Here is a 19,842-nt window from a genome sequence, read left to right as displayed (position 1 = left end):
ATACGTGCCGAACGAGTACTGGCACTCAGTCTTGGGCAGCACCGATCATGTAGGTATTGGTGCTGTCTGTCACTGATGTCGCAGCTGCATTTCGGAGCCCAAGACTTCCGACTTCCGTCCTCGCACACAGCTGGATGCAGTGTTTGGCCGCAGCGCGGAACTTTGGTAGTTCCAGCTTGCGGAAAGTGTCAAAAGCGGAATCGGGGGGTTTCCGGCGCATGTTGACCGAACGAGGACCGAGGACCGACATCACAAGCCTGGCGGCAGTCTATTACGGCACCACTTTCAGCCACATGTTTTTACTGAAGAGTGCAGCTTGTCGCATGTAGATAATATTGAAGTGTCCTGTGCCTATCAGCCTTCTCAGTCTCACATCCGGCGGTCCGACTAATTGACGACATAAGCCTGCGGTGTTGCGATAAAGAAGCGGCTGCCCAGACGATCCACCCAACGACTTGACGTTGGTATAAGTGCTCCCACCGCTTTTCCTGTTACAGCGACAGCGACTCGTGTCCAGATCGCAGCGCGTCTCTGTCTGCTCCGAACCCCTCCACGACCCTCCACGACCGCTCTTGGGCATCATGGCTCAACTCGACACGCTCGATATCGTCGTGCTGGCAGCACTGCTGCTCGGCACAGTCGCCTACTTTACAAAAGGCACCTACTGGGGCGTAACCGCCGACCCATATGGAAGTTCGCTCGCGGGCGCCAACGGCGCTGCAAAGGCGGGCAAGTCACGCAGTATAATCGAGAAGATGGACGAGTCGAATAAGAACTGTGTCGTCTTCTATGGAAGTCAGACTGGCACTGCCGAGGACTACGCATCGCGTATCTCCAAGGAGGGGCATTCACGCTTCGGTCTCAAGACCATGGTTGCAGATCTGGAGGACTACGACTTCGAAAACCTGGACACCTTCCCCGACGACAAGCTCGCTGTCTTCGTCCTTGCCACCTACGGTGAGGGTGAGCCTACAGACAACGCTGTCGAGTTCTACGAGTTCATTGGATCTGAGGACATCAACTTCAGCGAAGGCGGCGGTGCTGACGACAAGCCTCTGGCCAACCTGAAGTACGTCACATTCGGTCTCGGAAACAACACATATGAACACTACAACTCCATGGTCCGCAATGTTGACAAGGCACTTACCAAGCTTGGCGCGACACGGCTCGGCACTGCTGGCGAGGGTGACGATGGTGCTGGCACTATGGAAGAGGACTTCCTCGCCTGGAAGGAGCCCATGTGGGCTGCTGTCGCCGAGACAATGGGTCTCGAGGAGCGCGAAGCAGCGTACGAGCCTGTCTTCGAGGTAACTGAGAGGGACGACCTTACACCTGAAGATGACACAGTCTATCTCGGCGAGCCCAACAAGAACCACCTCGAAGGCACGCAGAAAGGTCCCTTCAACGCCAACAACCCCTTCATCGCCCCCATCGTCGAGTCGTCCGAGATTTTCACTGCCAAAGACCGAAACTGTCTCCACATGGAGATCAGCATCGCCGGATCCAACCTATCGTACACCACTGGTGACCACATCGCAATATGGCCCAACAACGCTGGCAAGGAAGTCGACCGTATCTTCAAGGTCCTCGGAAAGGAACACAAGCGTCATACCGTCATTACAGTCAAGGGCCTCGATCCCACAGCAAAGGTCCCATTCCCGTCCCCCACCACCTTCGATGCAGCCATCCGCTTCCACATTGAGATTGGTGCTGCCGTCTCTCGTCAGCTTGTCGCCGGTCTCGCTCAATTTGCTCCCAACGATGACATCAAGGCTGAGATGGTAAAGCTTGGTAGCGACAAGGATTATTTCAAACAAAAAGTCACCAGTCGCAACCTCAATTTGGCACAGCTGCTTGAAATTGAAGGACAGGGCCAGACCTGGACCAAGATTCCCTTTTCGTTCCTCATCGAAGGTCTTGTCAAGATCCAACCTCGTTACTACTCGATCTCATCCTCCTCGTTGGTGCAGAAGGACAAGATCTCAATCACCGCTGTCGTTGAGTCAATTGAGAAGGCCGACGCGCCGCACGTCCTCAAGGGTGTTACCACAAACTATCTCCTGGCTCTCAAGCAGAAGCAGCATGGTGATCCATCGCCCGATCCGCACGGCCTGAACTACTCGATTACTGGTCCCCGCAACAAGTACGATGGCATCCACGTACCCGTTCACGTCCGTCACTCGAACTTCAAACTCCCGTCAGACCCGTCGAAGCCCGTCATAATGGTTGGCCCTGGTACTGGTGTTGCCCCTTTCCGTGGCTTTGTCCAGGAACGGGCTGCTCAGGCCAAGGCTGGCCAACCTGTTGGCAAGACCATATTGTTCTTTGGCTGCAGAAATAAGGCAGAGGACTTCTTGTATGAGAAGGAATGGGAGGTGAGTCATTCATTAGTTCGATCTTGTGATCTACATACTAATGCGTACCGCAGCAATATAAGGAAGTACTCGGCGATAACTTCATTCTCCACACCGCGTTCTCACGAGACGGCCCCAAGAAGGTCTATGTCCAGCATCAGATGGAAGAGCATGGTGAGGAGGTCAACAAGCTACTAGAACAGAAGGCCTACTTCTATGTCTGTGGCGATGCCGCACACATGGCTCGCGAGGTCAACACACTACTCGGCAAGATAATTTCCAAGTATAGGGACGTGTCCCTGACGAAGGGCGAGGAGATCGTGAAGGCCATGAGGGCATCGAACCAGTACCAAGAGGATGTCTGGTCATGATAGACTTTTGGTATATAGCAAAGCATTTGAGAGTTGGGCTGGGGAGCGAAAGGCGTTTAGTGATGCATGTTACCGCGCAATTGCGCAGGTGCGGTCAGACAGGGCGTCGACTTTTGGCTACGCAGCGTTGCGGATTTGCTATTACTGTACTCTCCACACATATCCTAAGGTGTAGATAGAGTAGACTGCCATAGGGTTATACGAACATTACACACATTTCATGTTGTACTTAAGATGATGCTGTAAGTTAAGCAATACTTCAAGTTGGATCTCAGACTGAAGCTCGATTGGCCAGCGTGCGGGCAGCCGGCTCGGGTCTCCATTCCCCGTCGCAATCCATCTGCAGCCACCGTCACTCTTCCGACTTCATAACAGCGAAGACTCTCGATGTAAATCAATGACATAATTGCACATGTTCTCGCCATCGCCACGCACCCGATACATCCAAGCGAAATCGGAACCTTTCCGCGCCCAGCATTATGTACTACCGCGTCCCCCTCCCGTAGACTGGCAGCCCTCAGCAAAACCCGATTTCGCTCCGCAAAGTCACAGACTCTGACCGGCATATCCGCAGATGCAAATGAAAACGGCGAGAAGGGCTGGCGTTACATACCGTTTCTTAGGCTCCGCAAATCTCTGGGCTGTTACCGCTCAACGAGAGCATGGGCCAGGTCATCATCTCGCGATTCCCGCAAACCCTGATGAGGCTGATACGGCACATTTCGCGCCCTGTACGACGTGGAGCATGCAGCCTGAACAGAATCTAAGAAGCATCACCTTTTCACCGCTATGAACGGTAGCGAGTTGATCCGAAATCCAGGTTTCAGGTCGAACTGAGTAACATCAACAGAGTCGCAACGAAGCAATGTCAGGTGGCGCGAACAGAAACAGAAGAGCACTGATCGCTGTGCCCAGGGACAGAAGGACTACAGTGCCTTTGGGCGCACAGCATGCATGACATCTGAAGGGCCAGCGCTCGGCATGTACGCGATGAGTCGCAAGCCAGTACTATCCTCGTGAGCCACACATACGCACGCTCGGTGACCTCTGGTAGAGAAGACAGCCCTTGCCATCGGAAGGGTCTTGCTTCGTGGCGAGCCGTATTCCAACCATGCAATCACTGTTTCAGCAACCCTGTCTGCAAAAGGGGTCCTGGGTAGGTATCCGGAAGACATGCAACACGGTAATCAGTGCTCTGCGCCCACGCAGCACGCGAACAGACGTAAACGTCTCTATCCAGTGAGCTTTGTCACACATCTGCTCACATTGTGACCCAATTAGCCGTTTGTAGAGCGCTTGATGGGGCCATACACAAGCAAGGTTAGTGACCTCTCCCAAACCTACTCTTGTACTTTCTTGTCTCCTCGCTTGCAAAGAACACATTGCGGTCCCAGCTTTCGATGTACCATTGATGCGATGCGTTCACAAGCTTTAGCATCTTCCAAATTGTCGAATCGCCACGGAAAGCCTCTTCAACGCGCTGGAACCCGAGCCTTGATTTGGCCGCAGTAGAAGCCCTTGCAGCTCCGCAGTCATCGAAGGTATCGCGTAGTTTTCCTTCGTGGCTACTGCTGGAACGGGGCGGCGGCTTGTGGGTCATGGCAGCTCTGCATTGTGACCTGAAAGGCGTTGGCCTCGACGCTGTGGCGAGCTCGACCCCCAGAGCGTTGGCAGTCCAACGCAGCTAGTAACGGCTGCAACTAGCTGCACGGTCCCGGCTCGCAGCGGAAGTTACAAGTGTGCTGCGGACGAGATCGAATCCAAGACTGTGTCCAGCCTCTTATGGGCAGCAGTAGGTCAATAGGCTGTTATAAGAGAGGTACCTTGTGTCGTGTCACTACCCTAACGTGCTGCAAGCTAATTTCAATGTCAAACCAAGCGACGCATCTGGTCGGGCCCGAGGAGGATTTTGCGAATATCCGGGAGCCTGTGGTGCGGAGGTGAGAAAGTGACAGGGCAGATCCTCATCCCGCGATCTGACCCACCACGCAGATCATTGTCCCAAAGGCACCTCTACTTGCGCGCAATGCCATACATGAGTGTGTGACATCCACAGGAGGATTTCCTCAGACGCTGTCGCTCCTTCAGCCCTACTGCAAGGGCGCCCGGGGGCTGCATTAGCTCCGCCGTTGCGGAGAGCGGCCTGCTGGATGGAGAAGCGCGAGTGCAAATTAGGACGCCTCGTCGTCTGGAGAGTGCTACACACTCGTCTCAGAATGGCATGGCCGCCAGCTGCGGAAGCGGGCAGAGTGCACGACTGATGTGACCTCGCGTCGCCTGCACTCAAATTGCTGCTTTGTAGAGCCACATCCCTGGCTTGTACATATCAACGCTGTGGCTTTTGTCCTGGTCTTATTAAAGCAGTGCACTCCCACTGCAGACAGGAACAGTACACACTCTGCAGCTTCGTCCGTAATCGAAGATTTGACATCAATATTTGAACAGCTCTTTCTCAACATCATTACAGACCCGCTGCGCGCCAAACACGAGGCAAGAAAAGGAAGAAGCTCGACCCTCATCCTGCAACTGTTCCTTCTTTCGTCTAAACTATCCCCTGTCTACTGTCACTTCAGCGTCTATCGATAGCCAGGTTAGTGCTTTTCGTCCCGTCTACCTGGTCGTTGGCGACTTCCTAGCGAGGCTGCTCTGTGTATACACCCGCCGCTGCTACTCCCCTTGCCCACCGAGACATCACCACGGCTCTTTCCCTCTGCACGACGCCGAGCCGCCACCACCGAGCACCTTTTGTTCTCGAGTCCCCTCTTCGCTTTCGTCTCTTCCTCTCCTCACTCATTCTGCACCACTTCTTCCTCACCAATACGCTTCAGTGGCCACATTCTTTGTAGCTTTTCGCAGGTGAGGCTTCAGCAGTGCCTCACACATCATTCATGCATGCACTGACATCGTCGACAGCTTTGGAGTCACTACCAGTCCCACGCATTGCAACAGTTTGACATTTACGACTCGGTATGTTTTCTGCAACCACCCGTCCCCGTTTCTGCCCTTCACTTCACCCCACCACACCACCGCCCAGCTGTCGCAGACCCCACCACCTTTCTTTCGTGAAGAAGAGTGGCTGGGTTCACTCTCACCGTTCGCTGATCTGCAGTCTGACTTTTTGACTGGTTCGTATGACTGACCTTGCCGTAGAGCAACGTTCTTCCGTACATCTCAGCAGCCTCCTCCGCCCACCCTTTCTTGATACCTTTTGTCGCTGCATACGGCTCGCGTCTTCCGATTGCGCTTTTCTTGTCTGCAGCACTCTTCGACGCCTGTCTCCAGCCGTCCGGTCTATTCGTTGCCCCCGTCGGTCATTCCACTCTAGGTCTCACCATGACTACCAACGCTCGTCAGAACGGCTACGCCGCACCCGCAGGTGGCTACAAGGGCCAGCACATGCTCAACACATACAACGGCCAAGGCCACGGAGCTCAATACCTTCCACGAGGTCTGCCTGTGTCTCCCCATGGTGATGCTGGTTTGCAAGGTCTGACGAACACCATGGCAGCGCTCAACATGCACGCCTCTTATGGCTCCTCCACCAATCACAAGTCCGCTGGTTCCGGTATGTCTGCAAATTCTTCTGACTACGGCAACATGCCCATGGCGCAAGGGCAGGGCTTGTGGATCCCCAATCAGCATGCTCTCGGCTCGATGTACCAGGTGCTCCCGGGTGGGCAACAAGGACACTCCCCAGGCATGTACAACCACACCGGTTCGTTCGACCCACAGACCGCATACCAGTATGGCCAGGCTGTCGTTGGACACAGCCCCATGGCTCCTGGCTGGGCATCTCGCATGTCTTCAGGAGACATGCCTTCGCTCATGACACCTCGACGAGACTCCATGTCGTCCAACGAGAACGACATTCCTGGCACACCTTTTGGCAGTGGTGGCATGTACCGTTATGCGAACGGTGCTACAATTATGGACCGCTCCCCCAGCGCCGTCTACACGAACAGTGCAACTCCTTCACCCTCGCAGCTAGCACACCCATACCAGTTGGTGGCTCCCATCCAGAAGCAGCAGGTCATGCCTACTCTCCCGCCTCACTTGCTTGCTTTGGTGCATCAAGAGCCCCCTATCCCACGCGCAATCCCCGCACCCAGCTCTCCTCACAAGCCACTTGACCGTAGCCTCGAGAATAAGACTGGCGAGACAAACGTCTACATTCGTGGCCTTCTGCCAGAGACGACAGACGACATGCTGCATGGCTGGGGCAAGCGCTTCGGCGATATTCAGAGCTCCAAGTCAATCATCGATCTCAAGACCAACCTATGCAAAGGGTACGCATGTTCTCTCGCCCTTCCGAGGCAATACTGATTTTGAATAGCTTTGGGTTCATCAAGTATCACAACTTCGAAGACGCTGAAGACTGCATCCGTGGCTTTCACTACCTGGGCTACGAAGTTAGCTTTGCCCGAGTATGTCTCATCTCTTTCTCTTCTGCCTCGATGGCTGCTGACATATACAGGAATCATTCTATTCCAAGCTCAAGAAATTCTCCGACGATTGCAACACCAACCTCTATGTATCCAACATACCCAAAAACATGAACGAGCATGTAAGAACTTGCCTGTCCTTGGTGAACCCGGATTGTTGGCTGATTTGCGCATAGGAACTCGCATCGATATTCGTTCCTCACAAGGTGTGCTCCAGCAAGATCCTTCGTGATTTTGCCGGTACCGGCCGTGGTGTCGGTTTCGCTCGGTGCGTTGTGATCATCCACGTATTTCAATTTGATGCTAATAAAGAATAGTCTTGAGAGCCGCGAGATCTGTGAGGAAGTCATCAAGAAGTACAACAACACTCCAGTCTCCAAGCCCGGCACCGAGGAGCATCTCATTCAAATCCGCTACTCTGATACGCACGAGCAGAAGATGCTCAAGCAGCAGACAGCAGCTGGTCGAGTCTTCCGTGCCGCTGAGTACGAGGTTGGTGTCGCCCAGGCTAGGGCGTTGGGCACACCTGACCGCTACGATACTGTCTCGCCTGTGTCACACAATGCCGGGAGCGAGTTCGAGATGTTCATGCAGCGGAGTGCTTACCGTCAACCATGGGCACCAGCTATCCCATCTACGCTGGGAACCTCACGGCCAGCCGTATATCAGATGACCCAGCCTGGTGCTGTCAAGAGCGAGGATGGCGTCTCTGAGCATGGCATCGACAGCAAGACCGACCCTGCTACACCTATCAAGCCTGACAGCAAATCCGACTCACCAGCTCGTCGAGACGAGTAGACGCTTCAGGCGCCGCAAGCTTGCTTCCAATCGTCGTCGTTATACCTTCGTGCACTCTTCTATTCTTCACGATCGCTCCTCTAACATTCATCACTCGTGGAGTACGACGTTAATTATCTCAAATGCCGCAACTCGATACCCCGGATCGAACGTTGCATTGGTCATTTCTTCCCATCGCTCGCTTCCGCCATACCATTTGCGACATTGGCGCCTAATACTCCCTTATTGACACGGGGCTACCTGAACATATCCTTCTCATACTCCCGTCCCGCGATTCGATCGGACCATTTGGGCGGCTACTGTTTTCATCTTAGAGGTATCTATTAGCATGTGAGCCGGGCGGTGAGCCAAAAGATTTTCATGGGTTATGCATTGCATCTCTTTCCATCGATGCGGAACAGGATCAGGTATGGCCGAGGCCAGTGGCGTATTGTCGGATTTATCGTAGTCTCGATAGGTCGCCGCATAATTGATCTTCTTCTCAAATGATTGTTCGTGGAAGTCTGTTTGAAGTTGTGCAATAGCACTGATGATTGATTCATATCTAAAGTGGTTGTACTTTTGCAGCCTCTAAATGTGGGTATCGCTAAGAACGGAAGCAAGAAGATGATGCGAAAGCTCAGAGAGCCCAGCCGGCCTTTTTCTTTGCGGCTTTGGTGGTCATGGTGGATTGCGGTCGAGGCTTGCATTCGCTCAGGTCTGGCAACGGGTCGTTGTCTCGGATGTCGAGCAATGTCATCTGTGCTGCGACAGCACCAGGCGTCTGCTCTTCCGTGGGCAGAGCCTCTGGGTCGACGTCGTCTTGGAGCGAAATACCCCCAGACTCTTCATCTTCGTCCTCCTGCTGCAGATATTGGTCATCAACACTGCCCTCATCGTCATCATCGCGGCCGCCTTCAGCACCGCCTGCATCGCCATCGACGCCATGCTCCTTCATGTATGTGTCTAGCTCCTTGGCCATCTTCTTGCTAAAGCCTGAAGCTTCTACTTCGACATCCAGGCGTTTGACCACCTTCTTGACGGCGTCCTTGAAGAACGGGCCAGGCTCGTCGCTCGTGAAACCGAAGCGTCTGTCGAAAAAGCGCTTTATACAGGCGACATCGCGGTCGAAGTAGTACTCGGCGTTGGCATGATCAATCGAGACCATCTGCGGGAAATCGATAATAGTGGGCTTGAGCTCGACGCGCTCATCGCCTTCGAACTTCTCCTCAATCAGGATATTGAACTCGTTGAAGTCGCCGTGGATCAGCCCGTGCTGGGCAAAGCGCACGATGAAGCTCAGCAGCTCGCTGTACAGCGGCGCCGGGTCGCCGATCTTGGAGATGGTGCGCAGCGGGAAGGCATCAATCAGCTCCATAATCACCGTGTGTCTGTTCTGGCCCACGGGCTCCGGGACGGGGAACCCCTCGCGCCGCAGCGCCTTCATGAACTCGTGCTCCTTGATGGCCGCCAGCCGCGACATGTACATCCAGCTGCCGCCCTGGCGGTTGCGCAGGTAGTCGCGGTTGGCCTTGACAGTGCGGAAGGATATGCGGCCCAGTCGGTGGATTTTGAGGACGAGCTGGCGGCCCTCTTCGCTGGCGCACACGAAGATGTCGCTTTCCTTGCCGACGCCGATCTGGTTGCCCACGGAGAAGACGGTCGAGGACTTGGTGTGCGTGTGCAGGGCGAGGTAGTCGAGGCCGCCGTATGTCAGCCGGTAGCCGTCGTATTTGGCGTTTTTGGTCTTCGCAATCAGCCCGATTTTGGCCAGGTTCGAGATGGATTTGTGCACGCCTATCCCGGGTCCGGAGATTGAGGATATCAGCGAGGTGGGCACAACTTCGTGGTTGCGCGAGCCCATTTCTGTCTGCGCTGGGTCAGCGGTTGGTCGCGGCATGGCTCGCTACCGGGGCGCATACCGCTGTGAGGACGCGCCAGTCCTCTGGAGTGAGGTAACGGATGTTCTTGACGTTGAGCTTCATGTTGGCGGTATTTTTGGCGCAGTCCGGGTGGGTGGTGGTGCTGCAAGTGGCTTGTCGTGCTCGTCGTGCGGGACACTCAACTTTTTGGCGGGACCTGGTGGAGGTTTCTCGAACGCCGCAGTTCGTCGGCGTGGTTGCGCGCCAAGCTCCGACTTACGTCGAGCAGACAGAGAGCTCCATCAACAATCCACCCAGCATATCGCCGCACATCCCCCGCCACCCAGTCGCGTCTCGCACCTCTCCCTTTCCACTACCCAATCCAGCACACCGCCTGGACGGATCACACCGCGACCGCTCTTTCCCACACGTCGTTACCCGCCGCCCGTCCGCCTCGCCGCCTGCGCTAGCTGCCATTTCGTAATCACCATGGCGAAGGACGACGAGAAGAAGCCCACCGCCGCCGACAAGGGCAAGGGCAAGGCAGTCAACGGCGATGCCGAGAAGAAGGAGGACACAAAGGCCGATGGCAAGGACAAGAAGGTCGAGACAACTGGCGGTACGTCTTGCCGGCGACACCGCAGCGGCGGCGTGTCCCCATGTCCGTGTACTGACGGCGAACGCAGAGGAGCTCAGTGAAGAAGACCAGCAGCTGAAGAGCGAGCTGGACATGCTGGTGGAGAGGATACTGGTATGTTGCTGCCGTCACCACTCGTGTCACCACTCGTGTGCCCGCACTAACATGTGCTTAGGAATCCGACGCCAGCCTCTACAAACCGGCACTCAACCAGATCAAGGAGTTCATCAAGACATCGACGAGCTCCATGACAGCAGTGCCCAAGCCACTCAAGTTCCTCCGACCCCACTACGAGAGCCTCGAGAAGCAGTACGCGTCATGGCCAGAGGGCGAGGACAAGGTATGAGGTGTCATGTAGGGTAGGATGTTCTATACTGACCATAGCAGCAATCGTTTGCCGACATGCTCTCGGTCCTCGGAATGACGTACTCGGACGAGGAGCGCCTCGACTGCCTGAAGTACCGCTTACACGCGCCGTCTTCAGATCTCGGCTCGTGGGGCCACGAGTACATGCGCCATCTTGCGCTCGAAATTGGCAGAGAGTTCCAGAACAGGATGAACGACGACAAGTCCACGGACGATGTGACTGACCTTGGCGCCAGCCTCGTTCCCTTCTTCCTGAAGCACAACGCCGAGGCCGATGCGGTGGACATGCTCTCCGAGCTGGAGCTGATCGATCAGATTGAGTCGCACATTGACGAAGACACATATGCGCGAGTCTGCTTGTACATGGTCGGGTAAGATTTAACTTCCTTAACGTTCTTGCTTGGGCTACTACTGACGAAAACAGTCTCGTACCGCTGCTCACCTACCCCGATAACGAGAAGTTCCTCCGCACCGCATACAGCATCTACCGCAAATACAACCAGTACACACAGGCTGTCGCATTGGCGATACGCTTGAACGACCGCGACCTGATCGAGGAGGCGTTCAACTCGACAAAGGACAAGTCCATCCGAAGACAGATGGCTTTCCTTATTGCGCGACAGCGCATTTGGTTTGATGTATCAGACGATGACGATGCGGAGCTGCAAGAGTGCTTGAACAACTCCAGGTTACCAGACCACTTCAAAGCGCTGGGCAAGGAGCTTAACATTCTCGACCCCAAGACTCCGGACGACATCTACAAGACACATCTGGAGAGCAGCCGGACGGCAGGCCTGACCAACACTGACTCGGCGAGGCACAATCTTGCGTCGGCGTTTGTCAATGCATTCGTCAACACCGGCTACGGCAACGACAAGCTCATGCTCAACTCTGACAGCAAGAGCAGCTGGGTCTGGAAGACCAAGGAAGAGGGCATGCTGTCCACCACAGCGTCCTTGGGTATGCTGATGTTGTGGGACGTCGAGACTGGTCTCGATAAGATCGACCCGTACACGAACGTTGACGACGACATGGTCAAGGCTGGTGCTATGCTTGCCACTGGTATCTTCAACTCCGGCGTGCGCATGGACTCCGACCCTGCGCTGGCCCTGTTGGGTGACGAGGACAATCTGGCGCATAAGAACAAGAACATCCGTCTGGCCTCCATTATGGGTCTTGGTCTCGCGTATGCTGGCTCCAATAAGGAGGAGCTTCTTGAGCTTCTTCTGCCTATTGTTAGTGACACAAGTCTGGATATGCAGCTCTCGGCGATGGCGGCGTTGTCTCTTGGTCTGATCTTCGTTGGTTCGGCCAACGGTGAGGTCACAGATGCGCTGATGAACACCCTCCTGGACGAGGACCGATCGAGCCAGCTCAAGGACAAGTGGACACGCTTCATGTCGCTTGGTCTTGCGCTCCTCTTCTTCGGCCAACAGGAGGAGGTCGACGTCATTCTGGAGACCCTGAAGGCGCTCGACCACCCCATGGCGAAGTCTGCCTCGGTCCTGACCGAGGTCTGCGCCTGGGCTGGCACCGGTGCCGTTCTGAAGATCCAGCAGTTGCTCCACATCTGCAACGAGCACATTGAGGACGACAGCGACGAGAAGCAGGGCGACGAACTGCTTCAGTCGTATGCCGTTATTGGTCTGTCACTGGTGGCGATGGGTGAGGATGTCGGCCAGGAAATGATCCTCCGCACTCTGGGCCACCTGATGCACTACGGCGAGGCCAACATCCGGAAGGCTGTTCCTCTTGCTCTGGGTCTTATCAGCCCCAGCAACCCGCAGATGAAGATCTACGACACACTATCACGATACTCCCACGACAATGACAACGATGTCGCGATCAATGCCATCTTCGCCATGGGTCTGTGTGGTGCTGGTACCAACAACGCTCGTCTTGCACAGCTGCTCCGACAGTTGGCGAGTTACTACCACCGTGACCCCAACGCGCTCTTCATGGTGCGCATTGCACAGGGTCTCCTGCATATGGGCAAGGGCACACTTTCGGCCAACCCCTTCCATACCGACCGCCAGGTACTCTCGCGCGTCGCAGCCTCTGGCCTGCTGACCGTCCTCGTCTCCCTGATCGACGCCAAGTCGTTCATCGTCGGCGACTCACATTTCCTCCTCTATTACCTTGCCACAGCGATCTCGCCGCGCTTCCTTATCACGCTCGACGAAGAGCTCAAGCCGCTCACCGTCAATGTGCGTGTTGGCCAGGCCGTCGACATCGTCGGGCAAGCCGGCCGACCCAAGACCATCACCGGCTGGCAGACACAGAGCACACCCGTGCTGCTTGCGCACGGCGAGCGCGCAGAGCTGGAAGACGAGAAGTACCTCGCTCTGACGAACGTCTTGGAGGGTGTCGTCATTCTGAGAAAGGTGCGTTGAAGTATCCCCATTGCATATGTATACACGCGCTAATACGTCGACAGAACCCCGAGTGGGAAGAGTAAGAAGTTGCACGCGGAGCAAGGAACATGACGGGATCTGCATCAGCTTTTGGGCATACTAATAGACTTACGGACACTGCCTGATTGCGGGCCCGAGCGCCTGCGGTCAAAGGTACACCGCTGTATGTATAGATGTGCAGGCGACGACTTGAAATGAAAGCATTTATACAATTGCATGTTGTTGGTGACTGTGTTGGACACTTGTGTTGTGCTTAAGATTGCTGGGATCTCATACTACTCGTAACACCGTGTGTAATGCATGCTCCTGCGTCATTTGATGCGCATGGAGAACAGATGTATGACAGGGAAGCTGTTCATACGGTCTCTAGAAGGCGGAGAGACCTCGCTGATAGCGGAAAAACCAGCCAGCCGCCCCCCTCCGCCGACCATCCCAACCGCATTCCCACATCTACCTCCATTCCCTCGCCGAATATAAGCTCACTCTCCCTCGCTCACCCATCACGCCCCCCGACTCCCCATCCCCGCCAACACCCCCGCCCCAACAATCCCCCCATCCACCGCCTCCCGCAGCACAACCCTCTTCCCCGCCGCACACTCCCCAAGCACCCCATCAATCCACGCCTGACAGTCCTTCACGTACGCCGGATACCCCGCTATCGTGCCGCCCGTGTACGCGATTACCAGCTCCTCCTCCTCGTCTCTCTCTTCTCCGATACGCGTGCCGTTCGCCGTGCCATTCGTGGCAGGGGCCTCGAGATCGGGGGCCTCGAGATCGATCTCCCCCACACAGCTCAGCAGCCCCAGACACGCGGCGGCGATGAGCGCAGACGAGCGCCGCTGCACCGCGCGCGCGAGGTCGCACAGCAGCCGCACGCGCGCCGGGGTCCAGAAAAAAGCGTCGGGCGAGGGGAACTGCGCGCGCAGTGTTTCGGGTAGCTGGGGGTCTGCGCGGGCCACGGTCGCGGCGAGGAAGTGCGTCGGCAGCGCGTGGCGGTGGGTCAGTGCCTCCGGGACGCTGAGCGGGCCGGCGGAACCTGCGTCTGCGTTGTCTGCGTTGTCGGCGTGGTCGGAGTCGCCCAGTGTGTCGAGGAACGCTAGCCGTACGATCTCGCCCAGATACCGCCCTGAGGTCATGTACTCGAATGGCTGGAACCCTGGCGCGTCGCTTGCGGCGTCGAGCGTCTTGTCCCATTTCGTTTTGAGGTTGAGTGCGGTGAGGGGGGAGTCGGTGCCGCGGATCGTCCATTCGGTGTTTATGACCACGGTTTTGGGGGAGGGGTGAGCAGGGATTTGGTGCTGTTTCGAGGGGTGCAGGGTGTGTGGGCGCATGGGCACGGTGGCGTTGGTGCCGGTGCCGACTATCAGGCCCATGGCGACGCGGCTGTGGGGCGTGGGGTTGATGGCGTAGGAGAGGGAGACGAAGGTTGCTACTGTGTCGTTGGTTATGGCTGTCACCTCAATCTTTGGCAAGGTAGTAGGGTTGTCGAGTGCTCCGTTTGGTGTACTTTCTGTGCAGTGGCGGGCGTACCCGGTAAGCAGCATCTCACCTAGATTCAGGTTTGAGGCGATGGCGAAGCCTTTCCCCATGGGCAGCAACGTGGCTTCTGACAGATGCGTTTGGCTGTGAGAGATGTCAGTATATGCAACACCAACGACAACGTGGAGAAACGTACGCCATTGGAAAGCTGAAGGTGACGCCCAGTAAGATATCGCGGTCTGCTGGGATTGAAGTGCAGTCGATTGCTTCTCTAATGACCTCAGCCATGCAGTCGCCGATCCACCCGAAAAGGTCTTCTGGCTGGTCCATCTTCAGGTGGTCTCCAATCGGCCAGCTCTTGTCATGGCTTCTTCTGATTCTTGTAGATGTGGCATCCTCGACTTCGTCATTCCCTTGATCAGCTGTGGTTCCTCCGGTCAATTCAACAAAACCCACTCTTAAATTTGATCCACCAACATCGATAGCCAGAAACGTGCCTTGCTCTTTCCCATCCGGCAAGGCAGTCAAAGGCGTAGTGAGAAAATGTTCCGTAGAGGTCTTCGCAAGGCTTGTGTACGTCTCCGAAAACCGGCGAGCAAGGTCGAGCAGAGTGCTGGTGTCCAGGCACCTTGTCAGCTCGGCGAGAGCGTCCTGGGAGGCGACCATCACGGAATTGTATCGAACATAGGAACAGGCGAGAGAGTGAACGTGAGAGAGCACAAAAGCACTAAGGCTGCCATGGCATGAATGAGGCTCAAGCGAGGCGCCACTGGTTCGGTCAATGCGGTGAAGACGACAAGACTGAGTACTATCGCGGATACAGCGGAACGCTGCGACACGCCGCGCATAGCAATACCAATACAGTCATATAGGTGAAAGAGAAAAAAGACCCCTCCAATCGAACGTCGCCTGATGATTGTTGTGAGGTCTTGGTAGCCTCCCGTCATCGGCGACGACTCAGATGCATCATTGCCCCACTTTTCCCTGACTCCATGTCGACCACCGCTCGTGCATCAGCCGTGATGCGGGAGATCAGCTAATGGGCGGCACATCTTGCGCAATGAGGTTGATACTGCAACAAACGATTGCACGGTGTTTGCACTTGCAGTGAACGTTTTTTGTCTGCGGTCCACGTGCTCATCGCGCTATCAGTGTCGTATCACGCCGCAACCGCATTTAGCTACTCAGACCTTCGTATCGCCCCAACCAAACAACGGCCGGAGGCTCTGCCGGCAGCGCTACATACTTAATCAGCTATGGATTCATCCCTCGAGAAGGCTGCGATGGACTCGAAGGCGCCCTTGCTTCCGCAGACGCAGGAGCACGCGCCCGCCGACGCCGCCATGCTTCGCCCTCAGCACAAGCGCAGGATACACGCTGCCATGTTCGCTATCCTCTTTGCTGTGTTCTGGCTCGCGAGGTCGTGGAGCTGCGAGCACGAGCATGCAGACGTGAAGGCGAAGGTCCCACTCGATGTACACATCATGTAAGCCCGCCCAGCTCCCTCGTCTGCAACCAGGCGCTCACGCCCCCAGGTCCAAATGCCCCGACGCACGCGCCTGCCTGCAGAAGCTGGTCGTGCCCACGATGGCCAACGTCTCGGACAAAGTCGACTTCCGCCTGTCCTTCATCGGCAAGTGCGTACTCCCCCCATCCCTCGCCATCCGCCCTCGCCTAACCATACTCCAGACTCACCAACGAAGACGACGGCGTCCAGTGCATGCACGGCCAGACCGAGTGTCTGGGCAACATCCTCCTCCTCTGCGCCGCCCGCGAGTACCCCGATCCCAAGCTGCATCTCGGCTTCACCAACTGCGTGATCAACGATTACCAGGAGATTCCTGGGCGCCAGCTCATCGAGGACTGTGCGCTGGAACACGGGCTGGACTTTGGGGTGCTGAATGATTGTATGAGCAGGGATACAGGGGCATTTGGGATGGGGCTGTTGAGGGATAGTGTGAAGCATAGCCAGGATGTGGGCGCGGGGATTAGCTGTACGATTAGGTTGGATGATAAGGTGAGGTGTGTGTATGATGGAGGGCAGTGGAAGGACTGCGAGGATGGGTCCAGGCCGGAGGATCTGGTGAAGGATATTGAGAGGTTATATGATGAGGCTCAAGGGTGGACTTTTGCTTGATGGGGACAGAGCAATACCCTGCATTTTCGTCGCCATATCAAGCGTGTTTGGCGCATACTCTACAAGTCAAGAGCTCAGCTTTGGGGTTGGAGAAATACTCAGTAATGTCTACGATGAACTTCATTCACGTGTAGCTGCGCAAGGCAGTCGTGATTCTTGCTTTGGAATACCATGTACATTGGTAGTAGTGTTTGGACATATAAGTTTAAAGCTATGGTCGGAGCATATGCTTCAACGTCAACACTTTGTTCTCACTCAGAGACTCAATACTAATGTTGTCTGTGAATGTTCGAGTACAAGAAGTGGATATCATTCCATTCGCTCGCAGCTTCCACGCGTCCATCAAGATTAAATGCAATTGCAAAAGCATGTTGGGTCTGCACATCTTTCCACACAGTCTTAAGTTATTTGTTCAACACAGTCTTAAGTTATTTATTTCAACATGGAATCGGAAGCAGAAGGCACATGAATAAAGTACAATTTCGTATTCTGGCCTAGAACAACGTATCCCAAACAAAATAGAACTTATGGTATAAAGAAGCCACAAAACTCCAAATGCCGTCATAGCTAGAACAAAAGGGATTTTCATGAAACATAAATCCGGTAGTCGAATATAACTAGTCGTATTCAAACTACCGGATGGAGATGAGATCACTAAGAGTTCCGGATTCTCCAGTGCGGCCATGGAAGAAAAGAAGTTGAAAGGGGCTCTTCTTAATGAGCACTCCAGTCAAGTACTCGTACCGTCCCGTACGATCTCTGAGCGCCATACTGGGGCCCGGACAAGGGGTATGCCGTACGTATGGTTCTGGAGTCATTCGAGTCAGCAAAAGCTCGAGAAAAACAAGGTCCTGAAATGCTGGCCACTGGCCCAACCGGTCGAAGAAGATTACCATTATCAGAGTTTCAGTGTTTCCGAGAGATGTTGAGGTTGATCCAGTTGTGTCGCGTTGTCTTCGTTCTCGGTAAAGACAGAGTGCTTATTTTTCACGTGCCTCTTGAGATTTTTCCGTTGAGCGACCGTCTTCGTGCAGCCAGGAAAGTCACATTTGTATCGCTTCCCTTGATGTTTCGTCTGTTTGTGGTCGCGAAGGTTCTTCGCATGGTGATACCACCGAGGACATTGATCGCAGGAGAAAATTCGGTGGCCTTGCCTCTTCGTGTAGGTTCTAGCCTATGATCAGACGCTGTCTTGAAACTCGAAGAAGAGGACGCCTGTGTGGTGGAGTATGACTTACGTCGATTGCTGCTCTTGAGTGGTAGTTCTTGAACGATCAAGAGCTTTGCAAATGGAAGGAAGAAGTGCAGGGCGGATACACTGCAACGTCTGCGGTATGGACTGTGGGACGCAGAGGGTAGTTGCAACACTTGCCACGCTTGGAGGAGAAGAATCTTCCAACGACGAGTGCTCGGATAAGACCCGTTGATTTGTGGCTGTAGAAGACGATACAGTGGTCGATATTGACGGAGTAGGGGAGAAAAGCTCAGGCATAAGACGTGAATCTGGCAATTGAAGATCGTGTCTTAGGGTGTCAAAGTTGATCAAGTTGAGATCTACGCGACTGGCCTCGATTTCGGAATCTAGGAACCAATGATAGGGTAATGGATCTTCGAACAGTTGGGTGAATCCGGCAAAACCGATTAGATGATCATAATTGTCTGTCGGGATTGGAGTAGCGCGAGACTATTGTAGCCTCGCGCTACGCTTCGTATGAAGATGAAAGATAGCCTTCTACTAACTGTCAGAATGGAGGGCGTGAAACGCTACCTAGGTATAACTGAACGTACCTCGAGTAAACTACAGTCTGCAAGTTGGTGTTTGCAAGCAAAAAGTCGGAATGCGATAGGAAAAAAGAAACCGGATCGGCTGCGCAACGGCCTTTATACAGTTTGTCTTGACACCCTGTCGAAGGACGGTGCATAAGCCTCAGGCATGGATTGTTATCATACGATGACCTTGGGGGTCTCTCATGCAAGTCTCATGCAGGCCACCCTTGGCGCAAGCGGGGAGACCCTTTCCCTCGGTCCAATGGTGCTCAGGTGGCGCAGGCTCAGCTCGCCTTGCCTCATCGGAGACCCTCGATTATGACCCGTGCCGGTTCGCGACTAATACCTAGGTACGTATTGTGAAACCTGACCACAGAGGTTGTACCAACGGAACCGTCGTGATGTGACGCACGGACAAGCTGCCCTCGAAAAAGAGACCCTCTTGGAGCTTACATGATTGGTATATCGACAATGATCGCCTCAGTGCGGGACCATAGCACTCATTATTGTAGGTGGTGATCAACTCAAAATGAGCCTTCATACATCCCAGGCTAGAAGGAGACCCTCCTCTGCCGTCTATTGGGAAAGAGTGTCGCGTGTCCGTGGTGTAAGTATGTATTAACTTAGCGAACGAGCCCCAACCTAAGTCTGCCGATCAAAATCTGCTAAACAGAGTCTTCCAAAAATAATTTGATGACAGGAAGAACAGCCGCTCCTGATGCTCACAGTTTCCTTGCCGAAGCGCAGCTACCTAAGTCTGTGCCTGGACAAACCAATAGATATACAAGATGGATACATGGCACTGTGCGCGAGGTCATCCAAGGAGATCACAGCCCGAGGAACGGTTGGAGGTGGTTGGATGCTATAGTGAGCGAACAAGTACATCATTGACGCTCATTGGTGATGAACGTGAGGCTGGCCGCTGACAGCTGTTAATCTCACGACAATGGTATCGTGTGACATCACATGGGGAACACCCCTGTTTCACGAATTACGCTTCAGAGTGGCTCAATGAACGACCTGGACTTATTTCGCACACTTGCGTGTACATGCTTTCTCGACGTGGTGATCAATGAATTTCGGGTTTAACCCGAGACTCCCCCGAGCCTTCACAAGGCGTTTGTCCGTCTCAGCCTGCGAGGTGCCGTGCGAATGAGTGCCATCAGCGGCCACTGCATAATCAGTTTCCGGGAATGAGAGGGGCTCTTCTCTCATCAGAAAAGCGAGGAGGGCCTC

The 19,842-nt window shown here is 54.7% G+C and overlaps 7 protein-coding genes across 7 annotated transcripts; 4 read left to right on the top strand and 3 right to left on the bottom strand.

Moving 5' to 3' along the window:
• The first annotated feature begins 403 nt into the window (after window positions 1–403).
• On the top strand, window positions 404–2,829 carry C7974DRAFT_72711 (NADPH-cytochrome P450 reductase). Its single transcript, XM_046147154.1, has 2 exons — window positions 404–2,375; window positions 2,429–2,829. Exons 1-2 carry the CDS (start codon window positions 582–584, stop codon window positions 2,723–2,725), a joined length of 2,091 nt encoding a protein of 696 aa, XP_045992280.1. The 5' UTR covers window positions 404–581; the 3' UTR covers window positions 2,726–2,829.
• Window positions 2,830–6,058: 3,229 nt separating this feature from the next.
• Window positions 6,059–7,965, top strand: C7974DRAFT_320801 (uncharacterized protein; the record flags this gene model as incomplete). Its single annotated transcript, XM_046138767.1, has 5 exons — window positions 6,059–7,011; window positions 7,059–7,149; window positions 7,200–7,289; window positions 7,344–7,435; window positions 7,485–7,965. 5 exons carry the CDS (start codon window positions 6,059–6,061, stop codon window positions 7,963–7,965), a joined length of 1,707 nt encoding a protein of 568 aa, XP_045992279.1.
• A 530-nt stretch (window positions 7,966–8,495) lies between these two features.
• On the bottom strand, window positions 8,496–10,023 carry C7974DRAFT_404681 (RIO1 family-domain-containing protein). The gene is made up of 2 exons (XM_046142969.1): window positions 9,867–10,023; window positions 8,496–9,814 (listed from the first exon to the last, which is right to left on the bottom strand). Exons 1-2 carry the CDS (start codon window positions 9,927–9,929, stop codon window positions 8,585–8,587), a joined length of 1,293 nt encoding a protein of 430 aa, XP_045992278.1. The 5' UTR covers window positions 9,930–10,023; the 3' UTR covers window positions 8,496–8,584.
• A 93-nt stretch (window positions 10,024–10,116) lies between these two features.
• Window positions 10,117–13,435, top strand: C7974DRAFT_404679 (26S proteasome non-ATPase-like protein regulatory subunit 2). Its single transcript, XM_046142968.1, has 6 exons — window positions 10,117–10,425; window positions 10,493–10,557; window positions 10,619–10,783; window positions 10,831–11,180; window positions 11,234–13,193; window positions 13,247–13,435. Exons 1-6 carry the CDS (start codon window positions 10,296–10,298, stop codon window positions 13,265–13,267), a joined length of 2,691 nt encoding a protein of 896 aa, XP_045992277.1. The 5' UTR covers window positions 10,117–10,295; the 3' UTR covers window positions 13,268–13,435.
• A 288-nt stretch (window positions 13,436–13,723) lies between these two features.
• C7974DRAFT_380553 (uncharacterized protein) lies at window positions 13,724–15,368 on the bottom strand (the record flags this gene model as incomplete). The annotated part of the gene is made up of 2 exons (XM_046140526.1): window positions 13,724–14,846; window positions 14,899–15,368. 2 exons carry the CDS (start codon window positions 15,366–15,368, stop codon window positions 13,724–13,726), a joined length of 1,593 nt encoding a protein of 530 aa, XP_045992276.1.
• A 295-nt stretch (window positions 15,369–15,663) lies between these two features.
• On the top strand, window positions 15,664–16,982 carry C7974DRAFT_72504 (uncharacterized protein). The gene is made up of 3 exons (XM_046147152.1): window positions 15,664–16,188; window positions 16,238–16,339; window positions 16,392–16,982. Exons 1-3 carry the CDS (start codon window positions 15,959–15,961, stop codon window positions 16,837–16,839), a joined length of 780 nt encoding a protein of 259 aa, XP_045992275.1. The 5' UTR covers window positions 15,664–15,958; the 3' UTR covers window positions 16,840–16,982.
• A 648-nt stretch (window positions 16,983–17,630) lies between these two features.
• On the bottom strand, window positions 17,631–18,523 carry C7974DRAFT_72467 (uncharacterized protein). The gene is made up of 2 exons (XM_046147151.1): window positions 18,078–18,523; window positions 17,631–18,008 (listed from the first exon to the last, which is right to left on the bottom strand). Exons 1-2 carry the CDS (start codon window positions 18,329–18,331, stop codon window positions 17,738–17,740), a joined length of 525 nt encoding a protein of 174 aa, XP_045992274.1. The 5' UTR covers window positions 18,332–18,523; the 3' UTR covers window positions 17,631–17,737.
• Between the last annotated feature and the right edge of the window lie 1,319 nt (window positions 18,524–19,842).

Source organism: Boeremia exigua, assembly GCF_020726555.1.
Source record: "Boeremia exigua strain MPI-SDFR-AT-0100 chromosome Unknown C7974scaffold_13, whole genome shotgun sequence".
In the NCBI taxonomy this organism is placed as follows: domain Eukaryota; kingdom Fungi; phylum Ascomycota; class Dothideomycetes; order Pleosporales; family Didymellaceae; genus Boeremia; species Boeremia exigua.
Note: the sequence above shows the minus strand (reverse complement) of the source record. Positions and strands in the feature narration are given on the sequence as shown.

Coding starts and splice junctions, on each gene's coding strand:
- C7974DRAFT_72711 (XM_046147154.1), top strand. CDS start 582: ATGGCTCAACTCGACACGCTCGATATCGTCGTGCTGGCAGCACTGCTG. Junction 2,376..2,428: donor TGTATGAGAAGGAATGGGAG/GTGAGTCATTCA, acceptor TGCGTACCGCAG/CAATATAAGGAAGTACTCGG.
- C7974DRAFT_72504 (XM_046147152.1), top strand. CDS start 15,959: ATGGATTCATCCCTCGAGAAGGCTGCGATGGACTCGAAGGCGCCCTTG. Junction 16,189..16,237: donor CCACTCGATGTACACATCAT/GTAAGCCCGCCC, acceptor TCACGCCCCCAG/GTCCAAATGCCCCGACGCAC. Junction 16,340..16,391: donor CGCCTGTCCTTCATCGGCAA/GTGCGTACTCCC, acceptor ACCATACTCCAG/ACTCACCAACGAAGACGACG.
- C7974DRAFT_404681 (XM_046142969.1), bottom strand. CDS start 9,929: ATGAAGCTCAACGTCAAGAACATCCGTTACCTCACTCCAGAGGACTGG. Junction 9,815..9,866: donor ACTGGCGCGTCCTCACAGCG/GTATGCGCCCCG, acceptor GACCCAGCGCAG/ACAGAAATGGGCTCGCGCAA.
- C7974DRAFT_72467 (XM_046147151.1), bottom strand. CDS start 18,331: ATGCCTGAGCTTTTCTCCCCTACTCCGTCAATATCGACCACTGTATCG. Junction 18,009..18,077: donor ACTCAAGAGCAGCAATCGAC/GTAAGTCATACT, acceptor ATCATAGGCTAG/AACCTACACGAAGAGGCAAG.
- C7974DRAFT_404679 (XM_046142968.1), top strand. CDS start 10,296: ATGGCGAAGGACGACGAGAAGAAGCCCACCGCCGCCGACAAGGGCAAG. Junction 10,784..10,830: donor GGCCAGAGGGCGAGGACAAG/GTATGAGGTGTC, acceptor TGACCATAGCAG/CAATCGTTTGCCGACATGCT. Junction 13,194..13,246: donor GTGTCGTCATTCTGAGAAAG/GTGCGTTGAAGT, acceptor ATACGTCGACAG/AACCCCGAGTGGGAAGAGTA.